This window comes from Nomascus leucogenys, chromosome 18, assembly GCF_006542625.1.
Source record: "Nomascus leucogenys isolate Asia chromosome 18, Asia_NLE_v1, whole genome shotgun sequence".
In the NCBI taxonomy this organism is placed as follows: domain Eukaryota; kingdom Metazoa; phylum Chordata; class Mammalia; order Primates; family Hylobatidae; genus Nomascus; species Nomascus leucogenys.
In genome coordinates this window covers 61,460,062-61,475,539 of record NC_044398.1, presented here as the reverse complement: position 1 = coordinate 61,475,539, position 15,478 = coordinate 61,460,062, and the positions used below count along the sequence as shown (strand labels likewise).

Below are 15,478 nucleotides of genomic sequence, written 5' to 3'. Positions count from 1 at the left end.
TACAAATTAGTCATTTATGTAAACTACTTATCATTTTACTCACCCAATATAACAATGATATATAAGAATCATTATTCATATATATCATTGTTAATGATTTCTTGAATGATTTTCTGAACGAAAACCCAGTTACCACCTATTGCTCATTTGTATCACCTATTCACAAATGAAAACTATTTTAGAGGAATTTTTTTTTAGAAATTTTCTGACATATTTCTAAGGTCTAGTCAGGCATTCAGACCTGACACATTTCTTTCTTTTTTTTTTTTTTTTTGAGGCAGAGCCTCGCTCTGTCACCCAGGCTGGCGTGCAGTGGCGCAGCCTCAGCTCACTGCAACCTCCACCTCTTGGGTTCAAGCAATTCTCCTGCCTCAGCATCCTGAGTAGCTGGGACTACAGGCACATTCCACCGCACCCGGCTAATTTTTATATTTTTAGTAGAGACAGGGTTTCACAATGTTGGCCAGGCTGGTCTCAAACTCCTGACCTTAAGTGATCCTCCCACCTCTGCCTCCCAAAGTGCTGGGACTACAGGCATGAGCCACCGCGCCCGGAAGACCTGACTCATTTCTAAAGTGACATGTCTTCACGATAAAACTAATTTTTAAAAAATGCTTTATAGTTAATTAATACTTGCTAGGTCAGTAACAAAATCTTTTCTGCTGTTAGAATCTCAGCAACATAATAATAAATTAAAAGATAACATAATTTTTTAAAGAAAACTTAATACTTTAGGTTTTTGTATTAGATATTTCTTTAAATTTAAAAAATGCTTCTTGACACATAACTTTAGAGTTCTCATTCTAAGATTGTTTTGTAGATATAGTTGCCAGAAATTAAATAAAATGAATAATATTTCAGAGTGGCACCAAAGCTTGATCATTTTTAAAGAACTGAATGTTTAAATACTGTGGAATTTCTGATACAAATGTGGCTTTAAGATTTTTGTTTTTGTTTTTAACAAAAGAAGAAAACCTAACTGATACAGGGCTATTGTGTGTGGTGAATATTATTTATTATTAAAGAAAATAAAGCAGTTGTAATGTTTTCTTATTTTGTAGGATCTGTGGAGGCAATATTTAATTTGTAAAGCATATTTTTTTGTCCGTTTGTTGAAAAAAGATATGGTCAGTTGGTATGAACTGCCCTTGCTATCAAGAAGTATAATTTTATAGATCTTTAGATTGTTAGAAGAGAATAAGTACAGTCATATATCATTTAACAATGGGGTTACATTCTGAGAAATGTATTGTTTTACAATTTTGTCATTGTGTGAACATCATCGTGTGCTTACACAAACCTAGATGGCATAGCCTACTACACGCTAGGCTACATAGTATAGCCTATTGCTCCTCAGCTACAAATCTATACAGCATGTACTGAATACTGTAGGCAATTAATTATAACACAGTGGTATTTCTGTATCTAAACAGAAAATGTACTTTGAAAATATGGTATAAAATATTTAAAATGATATGCCTGTATAGGGAGGGAGGGAAGGAGAAATTAGAAATAATAACCACAAAGTTTTGGTTCTAGAAGTCCTCAGAAAACTATATATACTATAGCTTTTTAATAGTTAACTTTATAGTTAACTTACCATGAATGGAGCTTGCAGGACTGGAAGTCACTGTAGCTGAGTCAGTGAGTGAGTGGTGAGTGAATGTGGAGGCCTAGGACATTACTGTACACTACTGTAGACTTTTTAAAAAATTTTAATTTTTTTGAGATGGAATCTTGCTCTGTCGAGGTTGGAGTGCAGGTTGTGATCTCAGCTCACTGTGCAACCTCTGCTTCCTGGGTTCAAGCGATTCTTCTGCCTCATCCTCCCGAGTAGCTGAGATTATAGACACCTGCCATTACGCCTGGCTAAGTTTTGTATTTTTATTAGAGATGGGGTTTCACCACATTGGCCAGGCTAGTCTCAAACTCCTGACCTTAAGCGATCCGCCTGCTTCAACCTCCCAAAGTGCTGGGATTACAGGCGTGAGCCACCGCGCCCGGCCTACTGTAGACTTTATAACACTGTACAGTTAAGCTACCCCAAATTTATTTTAAAATTTTTTCTTTCTTCAATAATAAATTAACTTTAGCTTATTATAACATTTTGACTTTATAAAGTTTAAAATTTTTAAAAACTGATTCTTTTGTAATAACACAGCTTAAAACACATTTTGTATATACAAAAATATTTCATAAGCTTTTTTGTTTAAAATTTTTCTTTTTTTACCTTTAAAACTTTTTTTTTTAATTGTTGAAAACTAAGATACAAACACACACATTATTCTAGGCCTACCCAGGGTCAGGATCATCAATATAGCACTGTCTTCCACCTCTACATCTTGTCCCACTAGAAAGTTTTTTGTTGTTGTTTTTTTTTGAGATGGAGTCTCGCTCTGTCGCCCAGGCTGGAGTGCAGTGGCGCGATCTTGGCTCACTGCAAGCTCTGCCTCCCGGGTTCACGCCATTCTCCTGCCTCAGCCTCCCAAGTAGCTGGGACTACAGGCACCGCCACCACGCCTGGCTAATTTTTTTGTATTTTTAGTAGAGACAGGGTTTCACTATGTTAGCCAGGATGGTCTCGATCTCCTGGCCTTGTGATCTGCCCGCCTCAGCCTCCCAAAGTGCTGGGATTACAGGCTTGAGCCACCGCGTCCAGCCTTGTCCCACTAGAAAGCTTTTAGGGGCAATAGGACACATGGGGCTGTCAGCGCTTATGATAACAATACCTTCTTATGGATACCTCCTGAAGGACATCCCTGAAACTGTTTTATAGCCAACTTTTTTTTTTTTAATAAGTAGGAGTACATTCTAAAATAATATTAAAAGTATAATATGGTAAATGTATAAACCACTAAAATGGTCATTTATTATCAAGTATGAACTGTACGTAATTGTATGTGCTATACTTTTATGTGACTGGCAGTACAATAGGTTTGTTTACACCAGTATCACCACAAACACATGAATAATGCATTGTGCTGTGAGGGTTGTGATGTCACTAGGGGCTGGGAATTTTTCAGCTCCATTATAATTTTATGAGACCATCATCATATATCTGGTCCATCATTGACCAAAACATCACATTATTATGTGGCACATGACTGTATATGTACATGTATATCTATGTGTTTGCGTTTATACACACATATGTATACGTACAGATGTGTGTGTGTACGTGTGTATATGTGTATGTACACATGTGTGTATAGATAGCGGGCTACTAGGTCAGTGACTACATCTAATTAGAAAATTCATAGATTTCCCTATTGTTTACATTTAATTCCAGAGATTAAAAATCAGTTTTTGTGAAGCTTTTTGCCTTGAGAGTAATGGCATGCTGCTATAATGTGTAACTTACAAGATTCAAATATACTTACAGGCTACGAGTACATTTTATTTACTGTTGTTTAGAATTAGTCATCTTTACATTTTTAAATAAATAAAACTAATGTGCTTGAAGGTTAAGCAAAGAATATTTCGTTAGCATATTTAATGTTCTTTGTGAAGAACTTTGGCTGGTGTTGATATAATGTATGTTGTCTAACCTCATCTAGACGATAAAATATGTGCCGTCATCCTTGATATTTTACAAATGCTTGATATTGTGATACTTTCCGTCTGAATATCAAAATATGTCTTTTATTTGTTCTTGTTAATGGGCTTGTGGCTTAAGTAACCTACATTTGTTGATTTCCATTTTGTATGTAGGAATAATAAAAATGTGGAGATATGATGACCTAAGATTTCTGATGGCTAGGAATTAAATTAGGACTAGCTCACTCTCTAATTTTAGCCTACAAGTTCTTTGGTAAATACATTCTCTTATTTTCTTTTAATAATTGTTAATTAATAACATTTTTGTTGTAATAAAGGTTCGAGTAGTTGGAGTTACCTGTGCAGCCTGCCCATTCCCATGCATGAATGATCTTAAATTTCCTGTAGTTGTGCTGGATGAGTGTAGTCAGATAACTGAACCGACCTCTCTCCTTCCCATTGCAAGGTAACCTAAAAGATTCTTTCCCCAGGGGTAACACCTGTAATCCTAGCACTTTAGGAGGCTGAGGCAGGTGGATTGCTTGAGTCTAGGAGTTTGAGACCAGCTTGGGCAACATGGCGAATCCCCATTTCTACAAAAAATACAAAATTAGCTGGGCATGGTAGTGTGTGCCTAAAATCCCAGCAACTTGGGAGGCTGAGGTGGGAGGATTGCTTGAGCCCAGGAGGTCAAGGATGCAGTGAGCAGGGATTGCACGACTGCACTCCAGCCTGGGTGACACAGAGTGAAACCCCGTCTCAAAAAAAAAAAAAAAAAAAAAAAAAGAAAAACTAATAATACTGAAGCATGAAAGGATTAAATAACTTGCTGGGTCTCTAAAATATAATGGAGTTCAGATTTAGATATAGGTTTGTTTATAAAACTTTGATTTTTCCCCACTATATCCTACTCCTATTTTGGAAAACATTTAGCCCCTAAGAACCCAATTTACTTCACTTCTAAAACAAGGGTTTAAGCTAAATGACTCCTAAGAAAGACTTTAATTTTAAGAGTTTATGGATTCTAAAAACCAGCATTTCCCAAATATGCTTTGTGAAATATTAATTCCATGCAGAGGCAGGGGGCACCTACTAGGTTTTATGTGCAGGGAGGGCAACTAAATTATATAAAGGATTCTTTATTGCATAACTTTTCAAAGCCTTTAATGCGCTTAATAGCACTACTAGCTTTATTAGTACTCAGGATACTTCATGGCATTTGAATATTTCGAAGTGCAATTTTGGCAAACAGTGCAATAAATGATGTTAATGCACCCTTTTTAATTGCTTAGATTAATTTTTGAAATTCTGTTTTAGGTTTGAGTGTGAAAAGCTGATTCTTGTTGGGGATCCCAAACAGCTACCTCCTACTATTCAGGGTTCTGATGCAGCTCATGAAAATGGATTGGAACAAACTCTTTTTGATCGACTTTGCTTAATGGTACATACTGCTAAATTCTTACGGAATTATCATTTATTGATTCTACATTGTGTGTGTGTGTGTGTGTGTTGATAGAGAATGAAAATATTAGAAGACTTAGTCCTGCCTTAAAATAATGTATAACTGGAGTTGTGTAGAAAGTATTCATCTTAAAGACAAGTGGAACCCTATAATTTAAGTGCCCTTTTATAAAAGGAATTTTTTCCCTATTTATTTGAGTAGTGGGTAGGAGTATATAACTTTTGCTGTAAAACCAAAAAAACCTATAATGTCTCTATTATCTACCCGGAGCACTACTTCACATTGTAAATAATTTTAAATTATTAACATTTTTTAATTGGGGTGGAATTTACTGTCTTAGTCTATTTTGTGCTGGTATAACAGAAAAACCTGAGACTGGGTAATTTATAGAGAACAGAGATTTATTTCTTATAGTTCTGGAGGCTGAGAAGTCTAAGACCTGGGGACCTACATTTGGCAGGGGCCTTCTTGCTTCATTGTCATCCTGTGGTGGAAGGCAGAAGAGCAAGAGAGTGTGAGAGGCCAAACTCATCCTTTTATGAGGAAGCCACTCATGTGATAATGGCATTCATCCATTAACCCACACACATATACCAGGAATGGCATTAATCCATTCACAAATCCATCCTTTTATGAGGAACCCACTCGTGATAATGGCATTAATCTGTGAGGATTAGGCAGAATCCTCATGGCCTAATCACCTTTTGAAAGTCCCACCTCTCAACACTGTTGCATTGGGGATGAAGTTTCCAACACATGAAATTTGAGGGACACATTCAAACCATTGCATTCATCTAACATAAAACCATTTTTTAAATTTCTTAAAAAAAACTTTTTTTTCTTTACAGCATGCAGTTTATATAGCAGAAACTATTTTAAAGTGAACAGTTTAGTAGCATTTAGTACATTCACAGTTTCTTGTGTAACCACTACCTCTGTCTGGTTTCAAAATGTTTTCATCACTTCAAAATAAAATCCTTACCCATTTAGCGGTTAACTGTCCATTTCCTCTTCCTCTTCCCTACAGCTTCTGGCAAACACCAGCCTGCTTTCTCTCTGTATGGATTTGGATATTTTATATAAATGGAATCATACAATATGTACCTTTTGTGTCTGTCTTCTTTCACTTTTTGAGGTTCATTCATGTTGCAGCACGTATCAGTACTATATTATTATTATTACTTTAAAGTACATTCATAATGTTGTACAACCATCACTTGTCCATTTCCAGAATTTTTTCATTATCCCAAACAGAAGTTTTGAACTGTTAAGCAATAATTTCCCATTTCCTCTTCCCTCAGCCCCTAGTAACCTCTGTTCTTCTTTCTAGCTCTGTGAATTTGCCTATTCTAGGTGCCTCATTTGAGTAGAGTCATACAGTATTTGTCATTTTATGTCTGTCTTATTTACTTAGCATAATGTGTTTAGAGTTCATCCTTGTAGCATGTATCAGAATTTCATTCCTTTATAAGGCTAAATAATATTCCATTGCATGTGTGTACTACATTTCTGTTGATAGATAGTTGGGTTGTTTTCACCTTTTGGCTCTTGTGAAAAATCTTCTGTGAACATTGATATGCAAATACTTGTTCAAATCCCTACTTTCAGTTCAATACATACTCAGAGGTATAATTGTTGGGTCATATGATAATTGTACGTTTAAATTTTTGAGGAACCACCAAACTTTTTTCTATAGCAGTGGCACCATTTTACTCTCCCAACAGCAGTGCACAAGGGTTCTGATTTCTCCACATTCTCACCAACACTTCTTGTTGGTTTTTGAATATCATAGCCATCCTAATGGGTGTGAAGGGGTATCTTATTGTGGTTTCCCTAAAGACTAATGATCTTGAGCATCTTTTCATGTGCTTATTCGCCATTTTTATATCCTTTTTGAAGAAATGCCTATTCAAGTCCTTTGCCTATTTTTTAATTGGGTTGTTTGGTTTTTTGTTGTTGAGTTATAGGAGGTTTTTTTTAAAAAATATATTCTGCAAATTAATCCTTTTTCAAATATATGATTTGCAATTTTTTTTCCATTTTGTTGGTTGTCTTTTCACTTTATAGTGTTTTTTGATGCACAAAAGTTCTTAATTTCGATGAAGTTCAATTTACCTATTTTTTATTCTGTTGCTTGTGCTTTTGGTGTTATAGGTATGAAATTATTGCCAAATCCAATGTCATGAAAATTTTCCCCAATATTTTCTTCTAAGAATTTTTTTTTTTTTTTGAGACAGAGTCTCGCTCTGTCGCCCAGGCTGGAGTGCAATGGTGCAATCTCGGCTCACTGCAACATCCACTTCCTGGGTTCACGCCATTCTTCTGCCTCAGCCTCCCGAGTAGCTGGAACTACGGGCGCCCACCACCACGCCCGGCTAATTTTTTGTATTTTTAGTAGAGACGGGGTTTCACCGTGTTAGCCAGGATGGTCTCGATCTCCTGACCTTGTGATCCACCCACCTCGGCCTCCCAAAGTGCTGGGATTACAGGCGTGAGCCACCGCACCCGGCCTCTTCTAAGAATTTTATAGTTTTAGCTCTTATGTTGAGGTCTTTGATCCATTTTGAGTTAATTTTTGTATATGGTATGAGATAAGGGTCCAACTTCATTCTTTTGCATGTGGATATATAGTTTTCCCAATACCATGTGTGGAAAAGACTATCCTTTTCTCCCATGTAATCATCAAAAATCAGTTGAGCACATGTACAAGAGTTTATTTCTGGACTTTCTATTCTATTCCATTGGTCATTGGCTTGTAGATGCTACCTTCTTGCTGTGTCCTCACATGGCAGAGAAAGAGAGAGAGAACACTGTTTCTATAGAAACTATACAACTATATAAACACTATGTCTGTATAGTTGCCATTCTTGTTTCATTTTTCTGGTGTTCATGCTTGGATGTCAGATACTCTCTCAGATCTGTATTCTCTGTTTTCTCAGTACCTGGAATTATGGTGGTGTCCCATCAAAGTGATAGGACATCTGAGGCCCAAGAGTATCCCTTCTCTGGGAAAGGGACACAGTTCTTGAGCCTTCAATTCTACTAAAAACTGCCAAGTTCACGTTCCCTTTCTCATTATTCTTCTTAGAAACCATTGCCATCATATGAATTCTGGCTCACTATGCTGCATTTTTCACTTCCACCCCAGAATCTTGTTTCTTTCTCAATGACAAGTACTTTTTAAAGTCTATGGCATTGGGTTGGCTGTAAATCTTTCTTTGTTGCATAATTGCTGAATTTTCTTTGCTGTTGTTTTTGTATTTTTTGTACCTTTATATATTGGAGAATGGATTCTACAAGGCAGCTTTATTCTACCTTCTTAATTAAGAAGTTCCCCCCTAGATTGAGTTTCAAGTTGCATTGAATTTTGAGTTGAATTATATTCTGTTTTGCAAAGAACGAAGCTTTCAGTTGTCTTGAGCTGTTAATTGTAATTGAATTTGATTGCAAAACTTTTTACCTCTTCTGTGACAAGTCAGTATCCAACCTCTTTTGTATTAGACATTTTCAATGGCTTTTTAAAAAAAATCTTAACTAAAAAAAAATTATCTTAAAAAAGGGCTGGGCATGGTGGCTCCAGCCTGTAAATCCCAGCTCTTTGGGAGACTGAGGTGGGAGGATCACTTGAGGTCACAAGTTCGACAACAGCTCTGGTACCAGAGCTCTGACCCCGCCTCTACTAAAAAAATTTTTTAAATAAAAAGTTATCTAAATTCTTAAAACATTTTTGAATAGGTAATATAGTCATATGATTCAAAATTCAAATGGAACCAAAAAACATGGAAATAGTGAAGACTTCTCCTTCTGTCCCCCAACCATTCGTTCTCTCCCCTTCAAAGAAACTGTCATTCCTTTCTTGTAACTTTCTTGTTATATTTTATGCCTGTAAGCAAATACATAACATTTTCCCTCCCTGTTTTAACAAATGGTAGTGTACTCTGCACACTGTTCTTCCCTTTTTTCATGTACCTATTGTCAATGCCTTTTAAAATATGAAGTAGGTTTTTATTTGGGGGAATTCTAAAAGGGCAAATAAGGGATGGACAAAAAAGTGATTTAGTCGCAGAGTAGAATAAAAAACAGTTATTATGAATGAGCTTGATCCATATAGATAGTTCTCAGAAACATAGTGGATATTGAAAGAAACAAAGCACAAAGGGATAATTATAGTGAAATGCCATTTATGAGAATTTCAAAAGTACATAATATATATTATTTATAGATTCATACTAATACAATAAACATATAAAAACATGTATGATGAGTCCACAAAACAAAATCAGGACTGGGGTTATTTCTGGGAAAGGTGGTAGAAGAAAGCAATGAAGGAGGATCTTTAGCTATATATGTCATATTTTATCTAACAAAAAAGAGAGCCAAAACAAAAATGACTTAATATGGCTAATGTCAAGTCTGGGTGGTAAGTTTGGACATAATATTATTTCTTTGCTTTCTGTATATTTGAATTAGTTCACAATTATTAAAAGTAAAAGAAATAAAAATAATCACTACTCATTATAGAAAGTGTGGAAACTACAGAAAAGAGAAAAGGCAAGCTGGGTGTGATGGCTCATGCCTATAATCTATAATCTCAGCTGCTTGGGAGGCTGAGGTGGGAGGGTCATTTGAGTCCAGGAGTTCGAGGCTGCAGTGAGCTATGATCTCACCACTGCATTCCAGCCTGGGCAACAGAGCAGGATCCTGACTCTTTAAAAGAAGAAAGAAAGAAAAAGAAAAAAAAAAAAAGAAAAGAAAAAAGAAGGAAGGAAGGAAAGAAAGAAAAGGAAAAAAAAGAAAAAAATAGATAAAGTTGGGTGGGGTGTCAGGCACCTGTAGTCCCAGCTACTCAGGAAGCTGAGGCAGAAGGATCGTGTGAGCCCCAGGAGTTTGAGGCCAGCCTGAGCAACAGTGAGACCCTGTCTCAAAAAAGAAAGAAAAAAGGTAAAAACAAAACAAAAACATCTGTAATAACTTCACTGCCCTTAAGAGAAAACTCTTGGTAATATTTATTATTTTTCCTTCCATCTTTTATCCTAGGGTTATATGCCTGTATCAAATATATGTATTTGTACGTAGTTGAAACCATACCATAAATATAACTTCTATCTTGCCTTTTAAACTTTGCATAATAGTAAATCATCTCCCCTTGTTACTACTAGTTTTGTAATCATTACTGTTGTCATAAATATGTTGATCACTAAGTATTATGTTGTGCGGATATACCATAATTTAGTCATTTCTCTAACATTTGAGCGGCTCACTGCAACCTCTGCCTCCTGGGTTCAAGCGATTTTCCTGCCTCAGCCTCCCAAATAGCTGGGATTACAGGTGCCTGCCACCATGCTTGGCTAAGTTTTGTATTTTTAGTAGAGACGGGATTTCACCATGTTTGTCAGGCAGGTCTTGAACTCCTGACCTCAGGTGATCCTCCCACCTTGGCCTCCCAAAGTGTTGGAATTACAGGCGTGAACCACTGCGCTTGGCCTGAGCATTATTTACTACAGAACTTTTTGCTCGAAGAGCGCTAAAGTAGATAGGACTTGGATTTTATGATGCATTAATAAAATCTGAAACTTCTTTCAAGATTCAGAATGAAAAATGGCTTTTACTCAGTGAGGAAAGTTAACGAGATATTTACGACACCTCCTAATTTTTTAAGAGATGCTTTTCAATTTAGTGTTAGATCAACTCCAGATATATTATAAAAGCATAATGTTGGTCGGGCATGGTGGCTAACGCCTGTAATCCCAGCACTTTGGGAGGCCAAGGCAGGTGAATCACCTGAGTCAGGAGTTCAAGACCAGCTTGGCCAACATGGGGAAACCCCGTCTCTACAAAAATACAAAAATTAGCCTGGCATGATGGTGGGTGCCTGTAATCCCAGCTACTCGGGAGGCTGAGGCAGAAGAATCGCTTGAAACCAGGAGGTGGAGGTTGCAGTGAGCCAAGATCGTGCCACTGCAATCCAGCCTGGGCAACAGAGTGACTCCATCTCAAAAAAAAAAACCATAATGTTAGGAGTCAAACTTACTAGATAAGTCTAAGGTTGACATCTTTTATATTTTCTAATTTTTCTAAATTAATATGAACATATTTTGAGTAACTTAAAAAATATTTTTATTTATAGTCTATTCTATCATGGTTGTAATTCATCTCCTAAGACCATAATATAGCAATATTTTTAATTTTAAAAATATAATTTTCTTTCCCTAGAAGAATAAAAAAATTATGTTTTATTTTTCTTCATTTAAATTTCTTAGGGTCACAAGCCAATTCTATTGAGAACTCAATACCGTTGTCATCCTGCAATCAGTGCTATTGCTAATGATCTGTTTTACAAAGGAGCCCTCATGAATGGTGTAACAGAAATAGAGAGGAGCCCTTTATTGGAATGGCTACCAACCCTGTGTTTTTATAATGTTAAAGGACTAGAACAGGTAAATGACATTAATGTTGATGACAGTCAACATGGTTTAGGTTCCTGGTTTAATTTTGTTGTTGTTTGTATGATTTTACTTGGTTTTTCCAAAGCCTTTCTGGGAAATATAATTTAGGATCTATTTCTTACTCCAGATAGAAAGAGATAACAGCTTTCATAATGTGGCAGAAGCTACATTTACACTCAAGCTGATTCAATCACTGATTGCAAGTGGAATAGCAGGCTCCATGATTGGCGTGATAACATTATACAAATCCCAGATGTACAAGGTTGGTATTACGTATTACAGTATTTGCCATATATTAAATATTACAATTACATATTACCATATTTGATATTACATTTATAGTAGTTGGTTTGGTGCCTGAAAAACTTTTGGTACTGTAATTAATATATTAAAAAAGAAACATTCTGATTTTTTTTTGGTCTGGCTTTTTTTCTGTATAATTAAACGTAAACCTAACAAGGTTTAATTAAATTTAGTTTACAGCTGTTGGGGCAAAAATGCAAAAAACAAATTAGAGGGAAGAAAATATGGTGTATGCTTTGTAGACAGATGGGACTGAATCTCTGTTATCAAAAATGTTCTTTTATTATTAGTATATTTTATCAGTAAATCAAGGATAGATACCAAATATTAATGTACACATGAGCCAATTACTTCTAACTAGATTTTCCTTTTAGTATTTTTTATCTGTTTCGTTATTAGTTTATCAGCTCCAAATTAGCATATCCAAATGAGTTACCCAGCAATAGATAAATCGCTTTTGATTTTGTGTCATAATTAATATTGTCATCTAGTCATTTATCTATCATTTTAGAAACTAGCCAAGTCTATGTGAGTCATAAAAATGAAAATTATTTACTATTAGTTAAATTACAGTGGTTGCTTTGAGCAGGTTCAGAGGCTTAAGTTCTTCGCAATCTCTTACTACATGATTGCTGTTTTTTCCTCCACAGCTTTGTCATTTACTCAGTGCTGTGGACTTTCACCATCCTGATATTAAAACTGTGCAGGTGTCCACAGTAGATGCTTTTCAGGGAGCTGAAAAGGAGATCGTTATTCTGTCCTGTGTAAGGACAAGACAAGTAGGATTCATTGATTCAGAAAAAAGAATGAATGTTGCATTGACTAGAGGAAAGAGGCATTTGTTGATTGTGGGAAATTTAGCCTGTTTGAGGAAAAATCAACTTTGGGGACGAGTGATCCAACACTGCGAAGGTAAAATAAAAATGGGTTTAATTCATGCATTTCAAGTTCAAACTGACTTTTATGGGTTAATGCTTGGGGTGCTTCAAGCAGAAACAGCTCTGCTGGGGGAAGTAACTGACATGGTAATATTGGGACCTCTGTAAAATAAAGAATAGTTGTCTCATGTCATATGTTTTTTTAAGGAAGGGAAGATGGATTGCAACATGCAAACCAGTATGAACCACAGCTGAACCATCTCCTTAAAGATTATTTTGAAAAACAAGCGGAAGAAAAACAGAAGAAAAAGAGTGAAAAAGAGAAATCTAAAGATAAATCTTATTCACAAAAAGACATGGTGTAAATATTTTGTATTTATGTAAATTCAGACTCATTTTACATGATATATTTTTTATATTTTTATTACTATAGACCCTCTTATTAAAAATATGAAATTTAAATAACATAGTAAACACATGTAAAAATTTTGTTCTTCAAAAAAGTATACAAAAGGTAGTGTAAAATCCTAATAAAAATAAGCTTTTTTCTTTTTTCTTTTTTTTTATTAATTTTTTTTTGCACAGAAAAACAATAAACATTTTCTAAAAATACACACAAACAAAAAGATGCGTATCAAACATATTAGGAAGGTTGCACATGGGAAGTCGGGGAATAGAAATGGGGGGTGGGAACCAAAATAAATGAGAGAGGGACTTTATATGGATCAGTGATAATAACTCAATCCTCTATTTGACAAAGAAGAAGGAGAAGGAAGAGGAAGAAAAAGAAAGTGGGATAAAGGATCAGAAAGGGAGGAAAATAGAAAAAATTAGAGTATGACTCCAGGGTAGACCTGCCTTGTTGTCACTGAGTTGGTTGGTTGGTCCGTCCATTGTACTTTTCATATGTTTTGCCATGTTGGCCAGACTGGTCTCGAACTCCCAGCCTGAAGTGATCAACCTGCCTTGGCCCCCCAGAGTGCTGGGACCACAGGCATGAGCCACCACGTCCAGCCCCCACATTGCTTCTGGCCTCCGTGAAGATGGGGCAGCCAGGCAGAGGTGCTCCTCACTTCCCAGACGGGGCAGCCAGGCAGAGGCGCTCCTCACTTCCCAGACGGGGCGGCCAGGCAGAGGCGCTCCCCACATCCCAGACGGGGCGGCCGGGCAGAGGTGCTCCTCATTTCTTCCCAGACGGGGCGGCCGGGCAGAGGCGCTCCTCACTTCCCAGACGGGGCGGCCGGGCAGAGGCAGAGGCGCTCCTCACTTCCCAGACGGGCGGCCGGGCAGAGGCGCTCCTCACTTCCCAGACGGGGTGGCCGGGCAGAGGCGCTCCTCACTTCTTCCCAGATGGGGCGGCCGGGCAGAGGCGCTCCTCACTTCCCAGATGGGGCGGCCGGGCAGAGGCGCTCCTCACTTCCCAGACGATGGGTGGCCGGGCAGAGGCGCTCCTCACTTCCCAGATGATGGGTGGCCGGGCAGAGGCGCTCCTCACTTCCCAGACGATGGGTGGCCGGGCAGAGGCCCCCCTCACTTCCCAGACGATGGGTGGCCGGGCAGAGGCGCTCCTCACTTCCCAGACGATGGGTGGCCGGGCAGAGGCGCTCCTCACTTCCCAGACGGGGCGGCCAGGCAGAGGCGCTCCTCACTTCCCAGACGATGGGTGGCCGGGCAGAGGCGCTCCTCACTTCCCAGACGATGGGTGGCTGGGCGGAGGGGCTCCTCACTTCCCAGACGATGGGTGGCCGGGCAGAGGCACTCCTCCCTTCCCAGACGATGGGTGGCCGGGCAGAGGCGCTCCTCACTTCCCAGACGGGGCGGCCGGGCAGAGGCGCTCCTCACTTCTTCCCAGACGGGGCGGCCGGGCAGAGGTGCTCCTCACTTCTTCCTGGATGGGGCGGCCGGGCAGAGGCGCTCCTCACTTCGCAGACGGGGCGGCCGGGCAGAGGCGCTCCTCACTTCCCAGATGGCGCGGCCGGGCAGAGGCGCTCCTCACTTCTTCCCAGACGGGGCGGCCGGGCAGAGGCGCTCCTCACTTCCCAGACGATGGGTGGCCGGGCAGAGGCGCTCCTCACTTCCCAGACGATGGGTGGCCGGGCAGAGGCGCTCCTCACTTCCCAGACGATGGGTGGCCGGGCAGAGGCGCGCCTCACTTCCCAGATGGGGAGGCCAGGCAGAGGGGCGGCGGAGCACAGACGCTCCCCACCACCCAGACGGGGCGGCGGCCGGGCAGGGGCTGCAATCCCAGCACCCTGGTAGGCCAAGGCAGGCGGCTGGGAGGCGGAGGCTGCCGCGAGCCAAGACCACGCCACCGCACTCCAGCCCGGGCAACACCGAGCACCGAGTGAGCGAGACTCCGTCTGCAGTCCCAGCACCTCGGGAGGCCGAGGCGGGCAGAGCACTCGGGGTCAGGAGCTGGAGACCAGCGTGGCCAACATGGCGAAACCGCGCCTGCAGCCAAAGGAGAAAAAGCAGGCAGGGGTGGTGTCGCGCGCCGGTAGTCCCAGGCAGTCCGTGGTGTGGGGCAGCAGCGAGCCGAGTAGATTGCAGCCTGGGCCACAGAGGGAAAAGAAAGAGAGAGAGAGAAAGAAAGAAAAAAAAAGAAAGAAAAAGGAAGGAAGGAAGGAAGGAAGGGAGGAAGGGAAGGGAAGGGAAGGAAAGGAAGGAAGGAAAGGGAAGGAAGGAAGGAAGGAAGGAGGAAGGGAAGGGAAGGGAAGGGAAGGAAAGGAAGGAAGGAAAGGAAGGAAGGAAGGAAGGAAGGAAGAGCTTTTTTCTAAAAAGAATGATTTCTGTTTGCCAAAGAAATGAATTTTACAAGGGGCAGGATATAGAGAATACCTGTATACTTCAAT

General features: G+C 39.4%; 1 protein-coding gene across 1 annotated transcript in view; it reads left to right on the top strand.

Annotated features, from left to right (window-relative positions):
* The window catches only part of ZGRF1 (zinc finger GRF-type containing 1), a 101,000-nt gene extending 87,826 nt beyond the window's left edge, over window positions 1-13,174 (top strand). The window contains exons 22-27 of the mRNA XM_030798254.1: window positions 3,876-4,003; window positions 4,855-4,978; window positions 11,260-11,436; window positions 11,573-11,707; window positions 12,399-12,660; window positions 12,834-13,174. Of these exons, the coding sequence (XP_030654114.1) occupies window positions 3,876-4,003; window positions 4,855-4,978; window positions 11,260-11,436; window positions 11,573-11,707; window positions 12,399-12,660; window positions 12,834-12,991 (984 nt within the window). The 3' untranslated portion in view covers window positions 12,992-13,174. The remainder of the gene's footprint in view (window positions 1-3,875; window positions 4,004-4,854; window positions 4,979-11,259; window positions 11,437-11,572; window positions 11,708-12,398; window positions 12,661-12,833) is intronic.
* Window positions 13,175-15,478: the final 2,304 nt, after the last annotated feature.